This window comes from Crocuta crocuta, unplaced genomic scaffold, assembly GCF_008692635.1.
Source record: "Crocuta crocuta isolate KB4526 unplaced genomic scaffold, BGI_CrCroc_1.0 scaffold193, whole genome shotgun sequence".
NCBI lineage: Eukaryota > Metazoa > Chordata > Mammalia > Carnivora > Hyaenidae > Crocuta > Crocuta crocuta.
In genome coordinates, this window is record NW_027529624.1 from 7826860 (window position 1) to 7851963 (window position 25104).

The 25104-nt window shown below is 45.0% G+C and overlaps 1 protein-coding gene across 1 annotated transcript in view; it reads right to left on the bottom strand.

Moving 5' to 3' along the window:
* Positions 1-929: 929 nt before the first annotated feature.
* Positions 930-25104, bottom strand: part of FAM227A (family with sequence similarity 227 member A) — a 66251-nt gene continuing 42076 nt past the window's right edge. The window contains exons 13-18 of the mRNA XM_077761982.1: positions 22167-22261; positions 13639-13796; positions 11988-12140; positions 11153-11293; positions 7015-7146; positions 930-1166 (exon numbers count right to left, since the gene is read on the bottom strand). Of these exons, the coding sequence (XP_077618108.1) occupies positions 7068-7146; positions 11153-11293; positions 11988-12140; positions 13639-13796; positions 22167-22261 (626 nt within the window). The 3' untranslated portion in view covers positions 930-1166; positions 7015-7067. The remainder of the gene's footprint in view (positions 1167-7014; positions 7147-11152; positions 11294-11987; positions 12141-13638; positions 13797-22166; positions 22262-25104) is intronic.

Consider the following 25104-nt stretch of genomic DNA (forward strand, 5'->3'; position numbering starts at 1 on the left):
TAGTCGGTTAAGCGTCCGACGTTCGCTTAGGTCATGATCTCGCGGTTCGTGGGTTCGAGCCCCGCGTCGGGCTCTGTGCTGACTGCCAGCTCAGAGCCTGGAGCCTGTTTCAGAGTCTGTGTCTCCCTCTCTCTCTGACCCTCCCCTGCTCACGCTGTCTCTCTCTCTCCTAGAAATAAATAAAAATATTTTTTAAAAAAAAGTAATTTTATCTTATCAGCAGCTAGCCCCTCAAGGTCCTGAAAGTCTTGCTTCCAAGTTCCTTAGAAACTTACTTTATCTCTATTCCCTCCCTCCACAAACTTAAAAATATATAATCAGCCACTCCTCTTAACCCCAGTGTGGCTCTTTCTGCCCAGGGGTCCTGTCCCTGTGCTTTATTAAAAATCACCTTTTGGCACCAAGGATGTCTCAGGAATTCTTTCCTAGCCATTCGCTCACGAACCCCATCATCAGTGAAGTCTTTCTCGATTTGGTTTTTCTTGGATTCCACACAGATTTCTAGCAAGGCGTTAACGCATTAGTTCGTTTATACAACTTCCCCCCTCTCGCAGATTGAGTGCCCCTTAAGGTCAAGGACTGTGTCTTTATTTGTCTGTATTTCCTGCTACAGGCATGGCAGGGAACAAACACCTAGAAGGCTCGTTCAACCTCTCTAAGCCCCAGTGTCCTCCCAGAAGAAAAGGACCTAACGATACTCACCTCGGGGGGAGCCACTTAGATAATGTCTAAGCAGAACTTAACAGAGTACTCAGCATGTCATTAAGTGCTCAATAAATGATGTCTCCTATGATTACTATTACCGTGTTATATAATAATATTGTGTATTTCATAGTATTACTGCTAATAACTGAGTGAAAGTATTAGTAAGTAGAGGCATGAATGAATGAGGTGACTTCAATAAAAATCCTGACTTTGGCCCAGAGTAGAAGTGAACTTTAATATCCTTTGCCCCATGGACTGAGAATGATTAAATGTGTTGCGGTATTAATTTTTTGTTTGTTTTGTTGTCTCTGTTTTGGACGAAACCCTATAACATGGGCAGGCTTCAGCCAAAAGTTCTCCCAATTCTTGGACGAGGATTCCTCCAGGTGTGTTAGAAGGTGAAGGGTGAAGGAAGCTGACTTCATTTTTCTGAGTTGGTTTTGACTCCTTGGGTGACCTCCCTGTGGATGAATCATAAAGACACAAACAGATTTAAAAAAAACTAGTAGAATGTAGAACCAAATTCCCAGGATTCTATCATCAGCCTAGAGTGAAACCACCCAGAGTGAAACTGGTCAGAAGGCTGGGAAATGAAGGTGAAACTGATAGACTTGTGAAGTGTCTGAATGTCCTGGGGGCAGATTTATATAACCAAGGAGGAATTTGGAGATAAATTGTGGTAAGTACATAATGGGAAAAAAAAAAAAAAGCAAGAAAACAGGCAGATTAAAAAGAGAGAAGGATTGGGCGCCTGGGTGGCTTAGTCAGTTAAGCGTCCGACTTTCGCTTAGGTCATGATCTCGCTGTTTGTGGGTTCGAGCCCCGTGTTGGGCTCTGTGCTGACTGCCAGCTCAGAGGCTGGAGCCTGTTTCAGAGTCTGTGACTCCCTCTCTCTGACCCTCCCCTGCTCATGCTGTCTCTCTCTCTCTCCTAGAAATAAATAAAAATATTAAAAAAAAAAAAAAGAGAGAAGGATTTCGTTCCAGGGATAGTAAAAGGTTTTACAAGAAAACAAAAATACCACAGTATCTTCCCTCACAGCAGTGGTGTTGATGGTATAATGCTGATCAGTGATCCAAACCAAATCGCAACAGAAACACACTGGAGGATGAGAGACCGGAAGTGTGTGCATATGAGAGGCAGCCCAGTCCTTACCTTTCCTGGGAGGAACTCAACAGACAATGTCTAACACTGAGAATCAAGGAGCCAGAGCACCATGGTATTTAGACATGAGAAGGATAACAAATACTCAAACAGTTAAGAAAGTGGAAAATGTGTTGCTGGGAAATGGAAAGGGGGTCCAGAGGAGTGCGATTTTTTGTAACAATCTTTGTAGAACTATTCACTAGTTAACTAGCATTTACATTATGCTTTCCATAGTTAATCAGTTAATTTAAGAGGCACTTACATATTACTTTGCATCAGGCACTGTTCTCAGGGCTTTATGTTAACCAATTGAATCCTCATAACCAGCTTTTTTTTTTTTAAGTTTATTTATTTATTTGGAGAGAGACAGAGACAGCTCAAGTAGAGGAGAGGCAGAGAGAGAGAGGGAGACTGAGAATCCCAAGTGGGTTGCTCACTGTCAGTGCACAGCCCAACTTGGGGCTCGAACTCGTGAAGCCATGAGATCATGACCTAGATCGAAACCAAGAATCGGACACTTAACTGACTGAGCCACCCAGGCACCCCAAATCCTCATAACAACCTTATACTATACGTGCTATTATCATCCCCATTTTACAAATGAAGAAATTTGACACACAAGAAGGGAGAAGTTAAGTAATTGCTCAAGGTCACAGGGCTAGTTAATAGGTAGGGGAGCTAGGATTAAAACCCAGGTGATCTGAACCCAGAGCTGCTTCTCTATTTAATTTTTTTAACAGATTTTTTTAAAGTTTATTATTTATTTTTGAGAGAAGGAGCATGAGCAGGGGAGGGACAGAGGGTGAGAGGGGGCACAGAGGATCTGAAGTGGGGTCTGTGCTGACAGCAGAGTGCCTGATGCAGGGCTCGAACCCACCAACTGTGAGATTGTGACCTGAGCTGAAGCTGGATGCTTAACCATCTGAGCCACCCAGACGCCCCCTCTTTATTTAATTTTTAAAGGATGAATATGTATTATTTTAATTGAAATAAAAACAAAAAAATGAAATCAGTGAGATCTTTTAAGAGAGTTTATTTCCAACTTTATGGGTATAGAGAGGCCAAGTCTTAAAATGTAATCAATTTTTTATATAGGCAATTAACTGAAGCAGAATGCTCAACACACATTAGCTTATCATTAATTCCTTTGCCAAAAATTCACTGAATCCTTACTATGTGCCAGCCACAGGAGCAGGTGCAAAAAGATTCAATGCTGAATGAGACAAGGTCCTTGAACTTGTGACACTTATAGTAGAGAGAGGCAGACAAATAATTCCATCACTAGAGTAGGTCATATTCAATGGAGCAAGCTTGGAAAGCACAGAACACCAAATAGACACTCACTGGTGCAGTCTGGGGAGACTTCCTGGAGGTAGTGATGCCGAGCTGGGCTTTAAGAGTCACGTGGGAGTTAGCCACACGAAAAAGTTGCTAAAGCATATTTAAAGAAGAGGAAAGAGGGGCGCCTGGGTGGCTTAGTAGGTTAAGCGTCCGACTTTCGCTTAGGTCATGATCTCGCGGTTCGTGGGTTTGAGCCCCACGTCGGGCTCTGTGCTGACTGCCAGCTCGGAGCCTGGAGCCTGTTTCAGTCTGTGACTCCCTCTCTCTCTGACCCTCCCCTGCTCACGCTGTCTCTCTCTCTCTCTCTCCTAGAAATAAATAAAACATTTTAAAAAAATCACAAAAAAAAAATAAAGAAGAGGAAAGAGCAATAAATACTCATTAAAATGAATTGAGTTGGTTGCTCTCCTCTTCCATTCTGAAATATCAAAATGTGAGTAACTATAGCATTTATAAGCCCCTCCTAACCTAAACATTCCATAGCCCAAACCAGCAGGGAGCAAACCATGCTGCTATAGGTTGGTATCAGTGGCTATTTCTCTAATCAAAGGAAAAAAATAAATTGATAAAAATGTCTTCATATTAAGTTTACTTAAGACTTCTCTTAAGGGTGCCTAGGTGGCTCAGTAGGTTAAGCACCTGACTCTTGGTTTTGGTGCAGGTCATGATCTCACAGTGTCATGGGTTCGAGTCCTGCATCAGACTCTGAGCTGGTGACATGGATTGGGATTCTCTGTCTCTCTCTGCCCCTCCCCCACTTGCACTGTCTCTGAGTCTCTCAAAGTAAATAAACTTTTAAAAAGTTAAAAAAAAAACTTCTCTTAAAAATAGTTAGGCTAGGGCCGCCTGGGTGGCTCAGTCAGTTGAGTGTCTGGCTTCGGCTCAGGGCATGATCTCGCAGTTTGTGGGTTCGAGCCCCGTGTCGGGCTCTGTGTTGACCACTCAGAGCCTGCTTCCGATTCTGAGTCTCCCTCTCTCTCTGCCCCTTCCCCACTCATGCTCTGTCTCTCTCTCTCTCTTAAAAAATGAATAAACATTAAAAAAAAATTTTTTTTTAAAAAAAAGGCCTAAGAGCTCTGAGGAGAAGCATTTAATCCCGAAGTTCTGTGTGTGTGTCAGGGAAAGCTTCCTGGAGGAGGAGACATCATCTGCCCGGACTCCGCAGAAGTAGCAAGGGTTGGCTGGGGCAGGAGGTCAGGGGTGGGAGGGAGAATGGCATTTCCTACAGGGGAAGAAGCTTATGGACTGCAAGGCCCAAAGGCAGGAAAAGCTCAGCCTCCTGGCATATCTTCAGGGACTCAGTGTGGCTCAAGAGATGGCTGGGAGTGGGGGTGGAAGGCTTTGTATCTAAGACTGAATTTTAGCCCCAGATCCTTAGGAGGATGAGGAGAAACTGCAGATGTTAAGCAAAGGAGTAGCATGATGAGCTATGGAGTTTTGAAAGAGACCCTTGAGGAGCCTGGGTCTTGATTCAAGTGAGCCTGAGCTGCCTCCTTGGAAAAACAGGAAGAATAAAGTTCACCTCACAGCACTGTCTCTAGACTTGAACGGGACCACAGGCTGTGCCTGGCATGGGGCAAAGACAGCTTCGCTCAGTTTCCCTCCCAGTATTTGTNGACGCTTAACCGACTAAGCCACCCAGGAGCCCCTTCCCTCCCAGTATTTGTAACAGGAGGAGGGGGCCTGCTTCTTCTTCAGGCTCCAGAAAGCCTGGAGTCGCCCGGTCCTTAGTGACTCTGAGAGAAGGTTCTAGGGAGCCATCTTCAGGCCCAGGCTCTGCCCTGTCCGAATGCGAAGCTTTAGGAGCTTAGAGACTTTTCCCTGCAGGTAAGAGTTTACGTGTTTTCTGGAGCTTCGCTGTTTCAGTGCCCTGTGGTGGGCAAGCAGGATAAGGACTTCCCTAGAAGGTGGGAAACCCAGGCTTCCAGGGCCCTGAAAACTGGGCAGTCCTTCTGGGCTGGGCTAGGCCAGGGATCTCGGGCAGCCAAGCTCAAAGACGGCCCGGACGGAGGAATGAAAGAAGCTTTATGAAACAGTAATACGATGCCTGTTAATATTGCCAGGTTCTATGCCAGGCTCTTTGTATGGGTTAGCTCTTTACACATAAGAACCATCCACATTTTATTTATTTAAAAAAAATTTTTTAAATGTTTTATTTATTTCTAGGAGAGAGAGAGAGAGACAGCGTGAGCAGGGGAGGGTCAGAGAGAGAGGGAGTCACAGACTCTGAAACAGGCTCCAGGCTCTGAGCTGGCAGTCAGCACAGAGCCCGACGCGGGCCTTGAATCCACAAACCGTGAGATTATGACCTAAGCGAAAGTCGGACGCTTAAATGACTAAGCCACCCAGGTGCCCCAGAACCATCCACATTAAAAAAAAATTTTTTTTTTAAATTTTGAGACAGAGAGAGACAGAGCACGAGTGGGGGAAGGGCAGAGAGAGAGAGAGGGAGATACAGAATCTAAAGCAGGCACCAGGCTCTGAGCTGTCAGCACAGAGCCTGATGCAGGGCTTGAACCCACAAACCGCGAGATCATAACCTGAGCCGAAGTTGGACACTTAACTGACTAAGCCACCCAGGCACCACACAACCACCCATGTTTCTTATGACCAAGGAAACAGACCCAAAGGACGTAGTTAACCTATAGGCACAGAGGACGCAGGGCAAAGATTCAAAACCCCAGATCTCTTTTGAGTCGAAGCTCCTTCTACTGCTTCATCCACCATCAGGACTTTTAAAATCCAAATACAATCATGTGCTTCTCACATTAATATCTTCCAGTGGGTCCTGAGACTTAGAAAATAAAGGGCCTCACGGATCATATCCCTTCCCGGGTGGTCAGAGGATTGTCTCTGGGTTCACCTTCCCCGGAGGCTCCCCTCACACACTATCTCTGAACCTTTGTCTCTACTGCTCTGCCCACCAAGAATGCCAGCCTATGGTCTCATCCCCTCCTTCTGCCTGGCAAACACCTTCTTATCCTTCCCAGAGGTGGGTCAAGGGGCACCACGCTTCTGTAACGTGTTCCTGCGTGGCTCCTGGGACTCCTCTCTCCAAAAGCACCTCAGGAGCTTAGGGTATTTATTTCTTGACTCACCTGCCTTCTCTCCACCGGATTGGGAGCCCCTTGAAAATAGGGACCATGTGTCAGCTCCTGTTACTTAACCCAGTGTCTGCTGCAGGGGAACTTTTGAAACCCCCTTGAACCTGGGCTTGCTGCTGTGTAAAATGCAGGGGATAATCTCTACCCGTATGCTGTTATGAAGGTTACAATGACGTGATGTTGGTAATGTGTTGAGCTTAATGTGTCTGGTTCATAAACGGTAGCCATTATCGTATTATAATATAATATGATATCATACCATAATATAATAGTTGTAGTATTTTAAATAAAATGATGGGTAAAAGACTAAATGCATGAATAAATGTAGTTAGCCAAGCAAAAAACAAACGAACAGGGGCCCCTGGGTGGCTCAGTCAGTTAAGCGTCTGACTCTGGCCCAGGACATGATCTCACAGTTTGTGGGTTCGAGCCCCGCATCGGGCTCTGTGCTGACAGCTCAGAGGCTGGAGCCTGCTTCAGATTCTTGGTCTCCCTCTCTCTCTGCCCCTCCTCCCCTGCTTACACGCTGTGTCTCTGTCTCTGTCTCTCTCTCAAAAATAAATAAACATTAAAAAATTAAAGAAACAAAACAAAAAAATGAAAAAACCCACTTCTACTTTTCATTCAGCCCAGGAAAAGCTGTAATGGAATATTTCCCCTATTTCTGTTTGTCAGTCTTTGGCTACAGCCTCCGTCGGCTCCGGTTGTTTCCCCCTACCTGGCAGAAATATCCAGGCTCCTGCAGGGGCTCCCCAGTCCCACGGAGGAGAATTAATCAGGGTTTGAGGGCGACAAGAGGGAGTGTTCCAGCTTCTGTCTGGCTTCTCGTTCCCTCTCATCCTTTTCCTTCCTGTGGGGGGAAACCAAAAAGACTTCACAAAGATCAGATCCGAAACTCTGCATGATTTCTTCCAAGGTTTCACAGGAATCTTGGTAGATTGGAAAAAAAAAAAGAAAGAAAGAAAAAGTTTACAGATGAGCCAATAACAATGGCAACAGCAAATGACTGGGGCAGGATCCCCACATCCATCTTCTGAGCACTGCCCGAGGCCCTGTGGGGTGCCCGGCCCTGGACTTGGCCCTGGGAAACCAGATCTCTTAGGCCAAATCGTCAGTCCAGGGAGACGGACAAGCAAGTCTGTGACTACGTAGGCTATGTCCTGTGGAGCACGATCAGAAAAGCACAGGGTGGGGCGCCTGGGTGGCTTAGTCGGTTAAGCGGCCAACTTTCGCTTGGGTCATGATCTTGTGCTTCGTGGGTTCGAGCCCCGCGTCGGGCTCTGTGCTGACTGCCAGCTCAGAGCCTGGAGCCTATTTCAGAGTCTGTGTCTCCCTCTCTCTCTGACCCTCCCCTGCTCACGCTGTCTCTCTCTCTCTCTCTCTCCTAGAAATAAATAAAAATATTTAAAAAAAAAAAAAAAGAAAGAAAAGCACAGGGCACATAATGGGAACCCTAAGTAGATAAATCAGGGAAGACTTCTTGGAGGTAATACCTCAGCTGGGTTTTAAGGGTCAGCCAGGAGGTACTAGATTAAGACGTAGTTGGGAGATAGGCAAGTCTGGGGGAACAACTATATTGGCAAATAAAATGAGTTGGCTTTTTATATTTCCAAGAATCTAAGGTGAGTATCAGTAAGATCATATCTGATAGATCAGTGAGTGAGTCGCTATTGATCTGTAAGATGCCATGGCTCAAGCTGGTGGGTCTCAAGTCAAACTGTTATTATCAAAAAATTGTGGGGGTGCCTGGGTGGCTCAGTTGGTTGAGTGTCTGACTCCTGATTTTGATTCAGGTCATGATCCCAGGGTGGTGGGATTGAGCCCCTATTGGGCTCCGTACTCAGCATGGATGCCTGCTTGAGATTCTCTCTCTCTTTCTCTGCCCTTTTCCCCTGCTCACACACTTTCTCTCTCTAAAATACATTTTTTTTTTTTAGAGAGGGAGAGAGAGAGAGAGAGAGAGTACGCAAGTGAGAGTAGGGAAGAGAGAAAAAGAGAATGTCAAGAGCAGGGGAGAGAGAGAGAGAGAGAAGCAGGGCTCACCCAAGCGAGGCATGAGCTCACCAGATGTGGGACTCAAACTCATGAACCATGAGATCATGACCGGAGCCGAAATCAGAGGCTTAATGACTGAGCAACCCAGATACTGCTCTAGAATAAAATTTTTTTAAAATGAAAAAAAAAGTGGACTTCTTCTCTTTAAAAGGAAAATTAAAATTGTAAGATTTAAGATTGGAAGGCTTCCAGGGTGGCTCAGTTGGTTGAGCGTGGGGCTCTTGATTTTGGCTCAGGTCATGATCTTGTGGTTCATGAGATCAAGCCCTGAGTCTGGCTCTGCACGATAGCACAGAGCCTGCTTGGGATTCTCTGTCTCCCTCTGTCTGCCCCTCCCCCACTAGTGTTCTTTCTCCCTCTCTCAAAATAAATAAATCAACTGGAAAAAAAGATTGGAAAGTTTCCTTGGCTAAATTTCTCAACTCATTAAGCTTTGGTTTCTTCTCAAAAAATGGAGAGTATAACACCATCTATCTGTGATAGAAATGGTTACTTTCCAGCCCATCATCTACTCCCTTTTTCTTTAGCAGTGGAGTCAGTTTTTGCTTAAGGTAGTAATGTGCCCAGATTTTTTTTAACTACACTTTTTTAAAACAACATTTCCTAGTCCCCTTTGAAATGAACATCGCCATAATATCTGCCCCTTGAAAGAAAGTGCCAATATTATATGGCATTTCCAGGGAGATGATTTTATTTATTTCTTTGCACCTTTAGGACCTGATACAGTGGGCCTTTCTTCAGTGTTCACTCGGCTTGTCAGCGCCTCAGTTTTCCATTCAGTAAAATGGGAGCGATTGATGAGGGAGTGCGGGGCAAGCTGATGGCAAAGTACAGACTAACAGTGCCTCCCACACCCATTGCCGGGTGGGATGTGTGTGACATTCCTCAGACACTTCCTGCTGCTCAAGAACAGGGAAAAGGAAAGAAAGCAAATGGTTGACAGAGAGAACTCACAGTCGTGTAGAACAAGAGTCTCCTTCAGTCTATGGATAGCTTCGTAAACGGCAAGAAAAAGGCAATTTTATCCAGAGCCTAAATCTCCAGAAATCTATAGACTCCCTTTCCCGGAGCCCTACTATCACTCTCATCAAGATGTAAGGGAGTTTGGGGCGCCTGGGTGGCTCAGTCGGTTAAGCGTCCGACTTTGGCTCAGGTCATGATCTTGCAGTTCATGGGTTCAAGCCCTGCGTCGGGCTCTGTGCCTACCGCTCAGAGCCTGGAGCCTGTTTCAGATTCTGTGTCTCCCCCTCTCTCTGCCCTTCCGCAGCTCATGCTCTATCTCTATCTCTCAATAATAAATAAATGTTAAAAAAAAAAAAAAAGAATTTGGGCACCTGGGTGGCTCAGTTGGGTGAGCATCCGACTTCAGCTCAGGTCATGATCTCTCAGTCTATGAGTTCAAGCCCCGCGTTGAACTCTGGGCTGGCAGCTCGCTCTGAGCCGATAGCTCGAAGCCTGAAGCCTGATTCAGATTCTGTGTCTCCTCTCTCTGCCCCTCCCCTGCTCATGCTCTGTCTCTCTGTCTCTCAAAATAAATAAATGTTAAAAAAATTTTTTTTTAAAAAGAATTCTTTCTTGGCTGTCAGCTCCAAACCCCACAAACACACCCCCCATCACCCCCAAACCTCACTGCTACTACCATGAATTATAAAAAAAATGAGAGCTGGGTGAATAACACATAAAAGTGAGTAAATCTACATGTGCTATTTTCCATGTATTAATGACGTGGGGAAAACAAAGGCAGGAAGAAATGTAGATAAAATTAAATTTCCTTATAACCTGCAGCCCATTGATCCTAGAAGCAGGCAGAGTATGACGTTCCTCCCAGAGCCCCCAACTGTCTCAATGTCAATGCTTTGCTAGCAGGAAAAACAACTTGAGCTTGACAATAGCTAAGCTTCCTGGAAGTGAGTCTTCCTTAGCATATGAAAAACCTTCTGGAAACATATCCTTATCTTTACCTCACTCCCAATTATATAATCAGTCACCCTTGAGGACCCCAGTGAGGCTCTTTCTGCCCATCGGCCCTGTCCCCCTGCTTTAGTAAAACCACCTTTTTGTACCAAAGATGTCTTGAAACTTCTTTCCTGGCCGTGGGCCCCGAACCCCAGCATTTCCACATCATTAAGAATTCTGACAGTGGTCACATTTCCGCTTTTCCACGGTCTTAGTTAGAGCAAAGGGGTGGCTGGGTGGCACAGTCGGTTACACGGTCCTGCTCTGGCTCAGGTCATGATCTCATGGTTTTTGGGTCAGAGCCCCGTGTTGGGCTCTGTGCTGTTAGCACACAGCCTGCTTCAGATCCTCTGTCTCCCTCTCTCTCTGCCCCTCCTCCGTTTGTGTGCTCTCTCTCTCTCTGTGTCTCAAAAATAAGTAAACATTAGAAGAAAGAAAGAAAGAAAGAAAGAAAGAAAGAAAGAAAGAAAGAAAGAAAGAAAGAAAGAAAGAAAGAAAGAAAGGAAGGAAGGAAGGAAGGAAGGAAGGAAGGAAGGAAGGAAGGGAAAGGAAAGGAAAGGAAAGGAAAGGAAAGGAAAGGAAAGGAAAGGAAAGGAAAGGAAAGGAAAGGAGGAAGGAAGAAAAGAAAGAAAGGGGCACCTGGGTGGCTCCGTCAGTTAATTGTCCAACTTCGGCTCAGGTCATGATCTCACGGTTCATGAGTTCGAGCCCCACGTTGGGCTCTGTGCTGAAGGCTCAGAACCTGGAGTTTGCTTTGGATTCTGTGTCTGCCTCTCTCTCTGCCTCTCTCTCTCTCTCTCTCTCAAAAATAAATAAACAGAAGAAGGAAGGAAAACAGAACAAACCTTGAAATAAACACCGTCTCCCTCTCATGGCTTCCTATGGATTGCCTGTTGGACGTCTCTGCAATGAAGGTTGACGGTTGGATGAACAAGCGGTTTGCCTTCTTTTTTTCTAATGCTCTCTGATCGGTATTCTTCACCTCCCTGTGGGGAAATCACAAAGTCACCCTAAAGAGTCCTGTTTTCACTCCTGTTTTCATATGTAAAGAGAGACGAATATTTGCAAATGTATTCGGTCAAGAGCAGCTGACTGAAGCTGAGCGCTGACTCCATACCACCAACTCGGTCATGAGCCCCTGCTGGGTGCTAGGGGTCCTATCAGCCCTTGGGGACCCAGAGAAGAATAAGATGTGGTCCCTAAATTCAGGGAACGCATACTCACATTAGGAGGGCAGGTGAAGAAACCAGTGATCTGAAAGAAAGCTGAATTTTGAGGGCAAGCCGAATTCAAGTTGGGGCTCTCCCCCTTGCTGTGTGACTTTGGGCAAATTACTTAACCTCTCCAGGCCAGTGTACCCATCTCGACACGGTGATAATCGAAGGCAGGGTTGTGGTGAGGATTGATTGAGAGTCGGTGAAGCATCCGACTCTAGATTTCGGCTCAGGTCCTAATCTCACGGTTTGTGGGATAGAGCCTTGTGTCGGGCTCTGCACTGACAGTGAGGAGCCTGCTTCAGATTCTCTCTCTCCTTCTCTGCCCCACCTCCCCACTCTCTCTCTTTCTCTCTCTCTCAAAAAAAAAAAATTAGTCCTGGGACTAGGCCCCCAATTAAAAACTGTCGTGTTTGACAGTAGACAGAGGCTCAAACGAAGCCTGTTCCCTAAAGCCCATAAGTACCTGAGGAAGTTTTCTTGTAGTTCCTTCAGGTACTTGTCAAAATAATGCCATTCGTTCCAGTGGAGCCTCCTTAGCGCGCAGAAGTTTTCCTTCCTCTTCTTCATGTTCATCAGGGTCAGTTCGATGACCTCTGCATACGTCACCATGGACTCAGTGGCTTCCGCCGTCAAGGAAAACCCCACACTGCCGGTTGGTATTGACTCCGGGCCTTATCAGCGGGATGGCCTCATGCATGGGGAGGAGAGGGGGTGAGATAGCAGAGTGAGGAAAATGACCTGTTTCTAGACCAGATCACTGGAATCTGAGCAGGAAATGACTCCTGCTCTTTGACCATGGCCTTCTTTGGAAGGCAACTATCCTCCCCAATGGCCAGGCCATTCCCTGTCTCTTAATAAAGCCCTTCTTTCCTCCTGCTGATGGAAAGGCTATGGAATGCTTTTTTTTTTTTTTCAGACTGCCATCTAAAATTCTCACTCTGGGGGCCCCTGGGTGGCTCAGTCGGTTATGCGGCCAACTTCGGCTCCGGTCATGATCTCATGGTTCACGAGCTCGGAGCCTGGAACTTGCTTCAGATTCTGTGTTTCTGTCTCTCTCTGCCCCTGCTCATGCTCTCACAAATAAATTTTAAAACGTTAAAAAAATAAAAATAAAAATAAATAAAACAAAATTCTCTTTCTGTATGGTGACAGATGGTAACTACACTTATTGTGGGAAGTACTTCATAATGTATAGAATTGTCAAATCACTGTGGTGTACACATGAAATGGATACAGTAAGTCAAGTACACTTCAAGAAACAATAAATGAATACAATTCTTACTCTACTATCACAGTGGTGAAGAAGGGAATTCCGACTTTCCTTTCCTTTTGGTCCCAAGGCCTCATCACCCATACCATGTGTGCATGTAGAAAAATCCTCCGTTGCTTTCCCCACTCTCTCTGCCCCTTCTGGATCTATAAGCATCTCACAAGTTCGGGATTTCAAGACAAGATATGTCATTCTCCACGTCTCCATGTTCTTCTCTATAAAATGGGGATAATAATTCCTACCTTAGATGATGTTAATAAGTATGATAGTTATTATTTGTTCAGAACCAGCCATCTACCACATAATACTGGCCACAATGCTACTGGTTTGGTATAATTATCCCTATTTTCGGAAGGGGTTGATAAAGATACGGAGCTCAGAAGTTAAGTGTGCACATGAGCTCTTAAGGCAGGCGGGTTGCTGAGCTGGGACTCCAATCTGGGGCTGTGTATCCCCAGGCTCCTTCCGCTATATTCCACTGTCTACAGAGTAATGACACACTACATGGGAAAGCACTTTATAAATAATAAAGTGCTACATAATGTGAGCTGTTATTCTCTGCCTAGAGGCCTATAAATAATTTGGGGGATATGAGCTCTACAGAGCAAGCACTACCTAGTCCTTTCTGAAAGCTCCTGATGGGAAGCCATGTGTAGACAGGTAACATTCAAGCACTTGTTATGAGCCAGGCACTGGGGACGAAAATGACCCTTAGGCTCATATCGATGGCTACCCTTGATGGGCACCTACTATGTGTCAGACACTGCGCTAAGGGTTGGGTGCCTCTCCACACCCAGGCAGAGGCCTGGAGTACTGTGAGCCCTGCCCATGGAGGAAAGGATATGGGATGCTCTTGGTTTTTTCCCTTCTGACTATCAACACGTCTTTGCCGTGCTGCCGCAGAGTGGCGTAGTTTTGGAGGAAGTACACAATCAGCGGGCTCTTCCCGTAGGTGTTGAAGAAGTTTAAAGTCAGCTCAGGGCTTTTGCAGGCTGGGTAAGACTGAATGGGAAAGAGAGAGGGAAAAATAAGATATTGCCATTTTTATAGCCTGCATTAAGAAATGTAAAGGCATGCGTCATATTCTTTGTCCAGGACTTCCAGATTTAGGATGCCATCCTAAAGAAATGACCCAAATTATAATGAAAAAAACATTTAGGTACTAAATCAAGTATTTACAACAGCAAACAATTAGAATAACTTGAGTGTTCAAGAAGATATTGATATCTCTACCCTAAGAAACAGTTATGCCACTATTAAAATGTGTATGAAGAGTCAGTACTAAGGAACTGTTTCACATCTAGCAATAGATTAAAAAATCAAGATGCACTGGGGTGCCTGGGGGGCTCAGTCGGTTAAGTGTCCAACTTCAGCTCTGGTCATGATCTCACAGTTTGTGAGTTCAAGCCCCATGTTGGGCTCCGTGCTGACGGCTCAGAGGCTGGAGTCTGCTTTGGATTCTGTGTCTCCCTCTCTCTCTGACCCTCTCCCTCTTATGCTCTGACTCTCTGTCTCTCTCTCAAAAAATAAATAAACATTTAAAAAAATTTTAAAAAAGAAAAAAATTAAGCTGTGGGGGTGCCTGGGTGGCTCAGTCAGTTGACCATCTGACTCTTGATTTAGGCTCAGGTCATGACCATAGTGTCGTGGGATTGAGCCTCATGTCAGGCTCCACACTCAGTGCGAGAGTCTCTCTCCCTCTGCCCCTCTACTCTGCTTACGTGCTCTCTCTCTCTAAAATAAAATTTAAAAAAATCAAGAGGCAAAATTGGGTAGATAGTGTTATGTATTTTCTTTTTTTAAATATTTATTTATTTACTTTAAGGAAAGCGGGGCAGAAAGAAAGAGAGACAGAGAGAGATGGAGAGAGAGGGAGAGAGACTCTCTAGCAGGCTCCATGTTCAACACGGAGCCCAATGCAGGGCTTGATCCCGTGATGGTGGGATCATGACCCGAGCTGAAATCAAGAGTTGGACACTTAACTGACCGAGCCACCCAGGCGCCCCTGTATCTTTTCCATGAAATAAATCAGTCAAAAACAAGACAGATGGGAGACTGGAAGCACAGTTGCCAAAATGTTAATGATTCATTGAGCAAATATTATTAGGTCACTACCACGTGTATACAGTGTTTTAGGTGCTGGGGATTCAGCCGAGAAGAAAAATGGCGTGAGCATTACAGTTGAGACAAAGACAGTCAACAAGAACAAGTCAACAAATAAAAGAATAACATGACATTGGGGAATAATAAGTGCTTTAGATAAGGGATCAAGCAGCGCAGGACGCCTGGGAAGCTCAGTCGGTTGAGCATGTGACCCTTGACCCCTGATCCCGGAGTTGTGAGTACAAGCCCCACACTGGGTGTAGAGATTACTTAAAAATCTAAACACAGAAGAAGTGGGGCAAAGGGTGGAGGGTGGTGGGAAGGGAGACAGAGGAGGAGAGGAATCTTTTCCATGAAGTGGTCAGGGGACGCTGTGGAAAGGTGAGGAGCTACAGTCTTCTGTGAGTGTGACGGAAGCCACCAGAAGGTTTGAGCTGTGGCTCAGAGTAATCGGATTAATTTTTCTGCAGATCCCTAGGACTGCTAGGTAGAGAAATTCGTGCAGTGGGTGAGAGGGGATGTGAGGAGTGGTGAAGAGGCCTCTGCAGTGGTGGTGGGGGTGTGTTGGGCTGGGAAAAGGAGTGGCGGAGAGGGGTGAGAAGTGAAGGAATGTGCGACAGGCTCTGAAAGCAGAATTGGCAGGATTTGCTAGAGGGCTCGATGTGGGCGTGAGAAAGAGAGAGGGCTGGGATGACCCCAAAGGGTAGAGGTGTCAGTTACTCAGGTGGGAAGACCCCAGGAAGGAACAGGTTAGTGAAGTGGGAAAATCAAGAGGTCTGCTTTGGATGCTCTCTATTTGATGTGCTAAGAGACAATCAAGAGGAAGTACCTCAGGGAAGGGAATGGGGGTAGAGGAGCGCAGGCAAGAGGGATTTGCCTTCCTTGTAAATGTTCCCCTGCCTTTTCCCAATAATGTTAAATAACGATTTATTGTGCTGCTTTTGTGTGTAGAGAAACAATACATTTTATTCCAAGAAGCAGTTATAATTTCACTAGAAAACTCTGCCTCATGAGTAAGGACTGTGACAGCACCTGGGCGCACCGTTCTCTAACCCTTTCTGGATCTGAATTGCTTCCTGTGATTTTGTTTTTCTATCTATAACACAGTCTCTGAACCTCGTCACTTTGACATCTGGAGCCAGATCATCGTTTGTGGTGGGAGCTGCCCCGTGCATTGTAGGAGGCTGGGTGGCAGCCCTGGATTCCTAGATGCCAGCAGAAATCCATCTTCTCCTTCACTACCGGCTGTGACAACCAGAAGTGGCTCCAGGCAGAGGCCAAGTCCCCAGGAAGCAAACTTGACCACCCCTCCCCGCACTGTCCCTCGTGGAGAATCACTATTCAACAGCAAGATCCCACTGGGATCACAGAAGCTTGGGGCTCGTAAGAAAGCTACAGACCCCTTAGCCCCACGATTCCTAAACCCTACTGCCTAATAGGGGGCCAGTCTGTGGTCACTGGTCTCCAGTGAAATGAGGGCAAGAAGGAAAAAAAAACCTATTGTAGTAAATATGACATGAAGTGAATATATACTTACTTTCAGGACGTTCTTTGATTCTGAGATTGCTTTTTCCGCTGTTTTGTATTAATACCCTTCCTTCTACGAAATGATGGTGGTGGCAGATAAGGGGTCATTTTGCTTTAGTAAAGTTATTTAGTTACAAACAAATTGTTTTTCAGTCTAGAAAATTCCAAAGTGGACCCAGGATCCGCGAATCTCGTTCCACATTTGTCCTAGACTTGTTCCTGTGGCTGCCTGGAGGCTGTCCTTTCCGATAGTCCCGGGTTTTTGTGCTGGAGGGAGCTCACCCGCCCTCTACTGCATTCAGGCTGGAGGGGACTTTAAGTCAAAGTCTTGCTTCCCTGTGAGGGCCATCCGGGGGGTCTTCCGAGGCTTCCCAGGTTCCGCCAGAGCCTGCCTGTCACCCACCCAGTTAGAGCCAGGGTATGAGCCGTAAGCTTCGTCAGTCAAAATTCCCGCTCCTCGGATTTTGAGTCTTGACTGCGGTAAACTATAGACTGAAAACATGTGGGGGTCACCCATTCCAGACATGTCACCTTGAAGAGACGGTTCAAGGGTTGAAAAGTGCCATGATTCTTCCCCTGGTCCCTGGACTCATCTTCAGACTTTCTAGCTACTCAATGTTCTTCCGGTCTCTGCTCAAGTCAGCCAAGGCCAGCTTTTGGTGCTTATAAGCCAAGAATTCCAACGAATATACCTCCTTTTGATACTATTATCAACAGGCAATGGTCCATTTTTGCTTCCCTAACTTTGGAAACAAGGAACATACTACTTTCAGAAACATCCAGTTCCACTGTTGGTAAGGATCTGATTTCTCCCCACAGGTGGGAGGCAGGGGAGGGGCCCTGGGTACCGGGACCTGGGGATGGGGAAGGGCTGGCTCCCAGCCACGGCACCGGGCAAAGACGGGCCAGTGTGCAAGAGGAGACAAGTTCGGAAGCATCCCATCCAAGGGGCCGGGAGAAAGCAGAGTAGGAGCTAGAGCAAAGGGCTGGCCTCAGAGCTCCTGGGTGGGTCTGGGAGCCCGAGCTGGAACAGGACCAGCAGACGGTGTCTGCAGCAGAGCCAGGGGGTAAAGCTGGTTTAAAATGACAACCTGGACCTTTAGGAAGTTCTTTTTTACCCCCGAGAAAAATCTGACACTCTATAATTCCAATCCCTGTTCTTCCAGAACCATGGGTTACAGAACGGTCCTTAAAATGTTTGGGGAGAGCCCATGATCTTCTCTAATTCTTGCCTTCTCCAACCTAAACATCCTTAGTGTTTTCGATAACTCCTGACAGGGGTACCTGGGGGGCTCAGTTGGTGAAGCGTCTGACTTTGGCTTGGGTCATGATCTCACGGTTTCTGAGTTCAAGCCCGGCATCAGTGTTGCTGCTGTCAGTGAAGAGCCTGCTTGGGATCCTCTGTCTCTCTCTCTCTCTCTCTCTGCTCCTCCCCTGCTTGCCCACATGTCCCCCCCCCCCTTTCAAAAAGAAAGAGAGGGGAGTGGAGAGTGGGTCCAACTGGTGGAGCAACTAAAAGGTTTCTAAGAAGGAGAACTCACATTATTGTTCTTGGCACCACCATGATGAGGTCTCCCTTCTTCTCACCTCTTTAAACTTAGTGATACCTTCTGTCTACACAGCACACACACAGGCCTGTGTGGGTGGTTTTTTGAAAATGAAGAGAACACGGGAGCCACACATCGGGGCTGATGTGGTCAGTGCACAGCACACGCAGGACAGAAGAGGGGTTGGTAGCCAGAAAGCACGTAGGCCCCCAGACTTCACAGACGTTTGCGGAGAAGACGTGGTCTTCAAACAAATCATGTAACAAATGCTGGAGCCGATCTTCCGACAAATTCAAAGGAGCAGAGTGACCCTTGGTGACATTCGGTTATGTGAGTAAAGTTTTTGTATTGTGAACAGGTGATAATATAAAAATATTGGGGAAGCATTGGGAGAATATTTCATAGAATCTTAGAGTGATAAAGATCTTTCTTAATAAGAAATGAAATCAAGAAACCATAAAACAGAAGACCAATAAATATGGCTCCTAAAAAATTACAATTTTCTCCCCCCAAATCACATTTTCTCACATAAAATACCATAATTAAAGTAAAAAGATTAAACAGTAAACATTTTTGCCAAACATGATGAAGAATTGAACTTCTACAAGCAAATAATAAACAAAAGACTAAGAACCTCAGAAGTAGAAATATTTCTATTTAGAAAAAACAAAAACAGGGGTGCCTGGGTGCCTCAGTCAGTTAAGCACATGACTTTGGCTCAGGTCATGATCTCACGGTTCGTGGGTTTGAGCCCCACGTCAGGCTCTGTGTTGACAGCTTGGAACCTGGAGCCTACTTCTGATTCTGTGTCTCCCTCTTTCTCTGCCTCTCCCCTGCTTGCGCTCTGTCTCTCTCTCTCAAAAATTAAATAAGCACTTACAAAAAATTAAAAGAAAAAAGAAGAAACAAAAACAAAGGACTTAGGCCTTTCACAGAAATAGAAGTTCCAAAGGATTATAAATATCAAAAAATAGACCGAATTTCACTCGTAACGAAAGCATTAATACTGAAACAATGAGTAAAGTATCATTTCCACCTTAGAACAGCAACAAAAAATCTGATAATGCACAACGCCGGCAAAGGTACATGGAAAGTCTCTCATGTGCTGCTGGTGGGCATACAAATTGGCACAACTTCATCAGAGAGCAAGTTCAGATGTACAAACTCTGATTTAGCAATTCCCTTCTAGGAATTCCTACACGTGTACTTGGATGTGAAGAAACACACAAACACTCAGATGAACAAGGCAACAGTATTTACAACGGCAAAGACCAGGAAGTGCCGACATGTTTTCAACAGGAGAACGGTGTAATGATTTACACTCTGCATTACGGACCGCATGTTGTGATAGATTTCTAGGAGCTCTCATATGGAACATCACACATGATATACTGAAGTCAGAGTAGAGTTATTCAGACCATAGGATCTGGGGTCAGATTTGCTGGCGTTAAAATCCCAGCTCCGCTGTTAACAACTCAACAAGAAAAATAAAAACAACTCAGTCTAAAAATGGGCAACAGATTTGAACAAACATTTTTCCAGTACAACTGCCGACAAACCCATGAAAAGATGCTCGATATCATTAGTCATTAGGGAAATGGAAGTCAGAACCACAATGGGATACTTCTGGACACCAACTGGGATAACTGTAACGAAAGAATGGAAAATAAGTGTTGGCAAGGACATGGAGAGATGGAAACCCTCACACATTGCTGGTGAGAATGTAAATAGTACAGGTGCTGTGGGAAAGTGGCAGTTCCTCAAGAAGTTAGACACAGAGTGGGGCGCCTGGCTGGCTCAGTCGGTTAAGTGTCTGCCTTCAGCTCAGGTCATGATCTCACGGTTTGTGAGTTCGAACCCTGCATCGGGCTCTGTGCTGACAGCTCAGAGCCTGGAGCCTGCTTCGGATTCTTTGTCTCTCCCTCTCTCTGTCCCTCCCCCGTTCACACTCTGTCTCTCTCTCAAAAATGAATAAACATTAAAAAAATTTTTTTAAAGAAGTTAGACACAGAGTTACCATGTGACCCAACAATGCCTTTCCTGGGTATATATTCGAGAGAATAGAAAAAATATGTACACACAGAAACTTGTCCATGAATGTTCATAGAAGCAGTGTTATTCATGGCATCAAATGATGGAAACAACCCAAATGTCCATCAACTGGTAGATGGATAAACACAGTGTGGTCTATTCATACATGGAATATTATTCAGCCATAAAAAGAAACGATGTACTGATACACGGTGCCACATGGATAAAGTTTGGAAACATTATGCTAAATGACGGAAAACAGTGAGAGAAGCCCACTGATTGTAAGGTTCCATTTATACGGAATGTCCAGAACAGGCAATTCTGTACAGAGAAGTATTTTGGCTGCTGAAGAGCCTGGGGGGAGAGGGGACCGGGGGGTCCTGCTAATGAGTATGCAGCTTCTTTTCGCGGCAATAAAAATGTCCTGGAATCACGTAGTGGTGGTGATCACACAACTAAACTAAAACCCGCTAAGTTGTACATTAAAATGCTGAATTGTATGGTGTGTAAATTGTATCTTTTGAAAAATCTTGGCTCTATCACCTCCTAGCCCTTTGGCTTTAAGCAAAATACTTGATATTTCTGAGCCTTGGTTTCCTCATCTATAAAATGGGGATAATAAATAAACTACTTTTCCCAGGGTTGTGTGAAGATTAAATGAGTCAATACACATGATGTGTTTAGAATGATGTTTGGTATACAGTAAGCACTCGATAAATGTTAGCCATTTTGTGTTAGGTTGAAAAAGCAAAGTGCAAAATAGCGTATATTCTAGTGCAGTTCGTATATGCAAAAAAAAAAAAAAAGGTTTATATTCCTTGACATCAGAAATCAGATATTTCTGGAAGGGTCTATGGGAAAATAGTGTTTGCCTCTAGGTCAGGGGCATAGGGCCTGGCGTGAAAGAGAAACTTACTTTTTATTACAAATCCTTTAATGTTGCAAAGAACAGGTGGCAGCTTACATCCAAGCTGTGCTCTTCCGGTGATAGGATCACGTCAGCTCCTGGGTCAGGGGTGCCCAGCGGGCCCCCGGGGAATAGCTCACTGAGCTGCCTCTCCTCTTGACAAGCTCCCCTTCCGCTTGTCTCTCCCAGGCCATTGGCTCTCAGCTGCTTTCCATTCCTGATAAAATCTACCACCGTCCACTCTAACTGCTTGGCCTCCCCTCCCCACCAAGGTGGGGGTCACAGAGTAGGACCCAATTGCTCATCACCCCCCACCAGCCCTGTCAGCAGTAAGAGCAGTAACCGCTGCTGGACTTCAGTTTCCCCATCTGATGGAAGGAGATCCGAAAAGTCAAGTAACCTGGGCAAGACACACAGCCAGAAAGACGCAGCACCAAGATCTGAACCCAGGTCTGTCATCATGCCCGGAGACTTCATGGAACGTCACAGCTAAATGCTGAGGGGCAACAGGCAGCGGGAAAGTATGGAGAAACGAAGAAGTTTCAAGAACTCTGAAGGTGCCCTCGACGTAAACTGCCATCCGCAGAGGTTTGTGGGGAGGAGTTAGGGGAGAGGAGGAGGAGAGGACAGGACACACATTAATGCAGGGACTGTCGGGTTCGGGGGACTTGGCTAGCGACAAAGCTCACTGATGAACAGCTCGGGCTCAGAGGCAGACAGATCTGCATGCAGCTCTTGGCTCTAACGCTTATCTGCTCTGTGAATTTAGACAATGCTCATGAGCATCACTTTCCTCACTAATAAACTGAAGAAGAGCAGGAGTAATTCTCTCAGAGGACTGTGACGGTAAAATAAAATACACCGCCTGTACAGGTTTAGCTTAATGTCTGACATGTAGTAAATGTTCAATATCACTACTTGGGTAAACCTCATAAGAACACCACGACCTAGGAATTGCTGTCCCATTTTCTAGAGTAGGACAAGGCGGCTCAGTGCTCTCTTTCCATTACACGAAGGCTCCTGAATTTCAAGCAGGTAATTCAAATCCCTGAAGAAATCCAGATAAAACGCTCAGTCGACTGGTACCTACCTCTGCCAGGAATTACCCTCGGGAGATTTCCTGACTGTATCACCTGTGTCTATAAGAAATATCCCCATTTTTATTTGACATTGTCACAGGGCTGGCTTTTCTCACCAGATCTCCCAGCCCTTCTTAAATCATTGTCTCTACTATTAAATTTCCAATCATGTGCTCACCTTCTTGGGAAGCATATTCTCATATTCTCTGGCTTCCGATATCTTCTTGACTTGTTTCGCAGCTTTCCTCAGGACCAGAGTCTGACAGTGATACTCTGTCAATACAATGTTAGCAAAAACAAACAAACAAAAAGGATCATTGGAGCTCGCCAGCTGTGATAAGAAAGCATCTATGGCAGACCTCAGCTTCCTATCAGTGCGAATATACCTGCGTGTACTCAGGTCATTGGGAGATGCTAGAGGAAGTAGATCAGGTAAATTCACACAATCTTATTTGCATTTTAACCAGCTATATATCTGTGGCCACACACTTGTCCCTCTACTTATCTGTCTATCCAACCATCCATCCATCCATCCATCCATCCATCCATCCATCCATCCAACTAACATCTATTGAGCATTTACTACATGTTAGGTCCATGGATGATGCTGGAAGTAGACTGTCTTCAAGGAACTCACAGCTTAGTGAGGAGAAAAAAAAAGACATGCAAATAACAAGTGTAACACCAACTCATGCCATACATACCGTTCTCAACAAGTTACACCGTGGCCAGAGAATAAGGAAGGAGAGGCCAGATGACTTTAAACATGCTAAGTAGAGGGGTGCCTCGCTGGCTCAGTCAGCAGAGCATGGAACTCTTGATCTTGGGGTTGTGAATTCAAGCCCCCCATTGGGTATAGAGCTTACTTTAAATAAATAGATGATTGATAGATAGATAGATAGATAGATAGATAGATTGCTAAGCAGAATCAGGGAGGGTGTTGAGAATAAAAGACCCAACTCTTGCATAAAATTATAGCTTTTCTGTGGGAGAAGGTTAACACAGACTATCTTAAAGATGGGCAGAGAGAAACAAGAGACCATCTCTTAAGGGATAACGGAATGACCGCAGAGTTGCTGATAGTAACAACAGAAGGCAGAAGACAATGGAATCAAATCACCAAAGCATTTAGGTAGCCTTGTGTACCCATCAGAACTATCTTCAAGAACAAAGGTGAAATAGGGGTGCCTGTGTGCTCAGTCAGTTAGGCGACTGACCCTTGGTTTTGGCTCAGGTCACGATCTCACGGGTTCGTGAGTTCTGGCGTCAGGCTCTGCAACGGTGTGGAGCCTGCCTGGGATTCTCTCTCTTCTTCTCCCTCTCTCTGCCCTCCCACGCATGTGCTCTCTCGCTCTCAAAATAAATGAAAAAACTAAAAAAAAAGACCAAAGATGAAATAAAGATATTCATAGAAAAATTAAAACTGAGGGAACTTAACCAAGATGGTTGTGATAAAGGAACTGCTAAAAATTCTTTTTCTCATTCTCTCTTTCTAAAATATCTACCTATTTATCTGTCCACCTAATATTTTTTTCCAGGAAATGTGATCCCAGAAAGATGGTCTGAGCACCAGGAAGCAGGCAAATAAATGGACAGTTTAAGATCAAACAAAAATGATCTGCTATCATAAGTATAATATGTAATTTGTGAGATTTTAAAATAGAACAAAACTCTAGACAAAACAGCATTTAAGTCTGGAGAGAAGAGGCTGGAGTTAAATTCGTCCAAGTCCTTGCTTTGTTCAGGAAAGGAAGTGGGTTAAGATATTATTTAACTTTACGAAAAGCTAAGTATGCATGAGAGAATTTCAAATGCACACAATAAAGCAAGGTTTCTCAATCTTGGCATCACGGACATTTCAGCCAGATGATTCTTTGTTGTGGGACACGCCTTGTGCATCATAGGATGTTTAGCAGTAACTCTGACCTCTACCCACTAGATGCCAGTGGCAATCTCTCCCCAAGACATTTATAGCCCAAAATGTCTCCAGACGTTGCTAAACGTTCCTCAGCTGAAGTGGAGAGTGGTTGTGCCTGTTTGAGATACACTGCAATGAAGAATAATCTGCAGTGAGGAACATAGAAGATATAGCTTCTGAAAAATTAGAATGAAATAATAAAATGGAGTCAGAAAAAAGAACCAAAATAATTCTATCAGGATTTCAGGTCTGGTTAAGATGGAGGGAGCACTCCCTACCCCATCTCCCACTGGATGGAAAACTAGATGCTGGCAGGTGACTTGGAGAAGGAAACCAGAACTCAAAATAAGAACCATATGGCCGTGAACTTCCTGGATTTATTATTTTTTTCCACTTTTATGTCCCAGCTCAAAGGCAACATGAATCCCAGAATTCATTGCCAGCAGGCCTATAGGAAATGAATTACTGAAGGAAGGTTTTTTTTCCTTCAGGTCAAAGGAAAACGGTATGAGAAGAAAACTTGGAACTTCAAGAAAAATGGAGGGGCAGGTAACCAACTTGAAAATAAACTATTAAAAAAAAAAAAAGAATAATGGAGGGGCGCCTGGGTGGCTCAGTCAGTTAAGCGTCTGACTTCAGCTCAGGTCATGATCTCAACGGTTTGTGGGTTCGAGCCCCGTGTCGGGCTCTATGCTGACAGCTCAGAGCCTCGAGCCTGTTTCAGATTCTGTGTCTCCGTCTCTCTCTCTGCCTCCTCTCGCCCACTCATGCTCTGCCTCTGTCTGTCTCAAAAATAAAGAAACTAAAAAAAAAAAGGAAGAAAAAATAATGAAAAAAATATGAGGCGATTGTCGGGCTCAGTCAGAAGAGCATGTAACTCTTGATCTTTGGGTTGTGAGTTGAGGCCCCATGTTGGGTGTGGAGATTACTTAAAAATAAAAAAAAAGAAAAAAGAATGGAAAAACAAGAGGAATTATAAATATTTGGGTATGTACAGCAAATATGTATTAAAAATAGTAAGTGTATAATATAAATAGTATATCTCAGTAGTTATATACAGTAAATATAGACTGTTTCTCCTCTTACGTTCTTCAAAATATGTGGGATGATCGCTTTGGAGTACAGTTTGGCAGCTCCTCAAAATGTTGATCATATGACCCAGCAGCTCCACCCCTATGTTTACATGAGAGAAATGAAA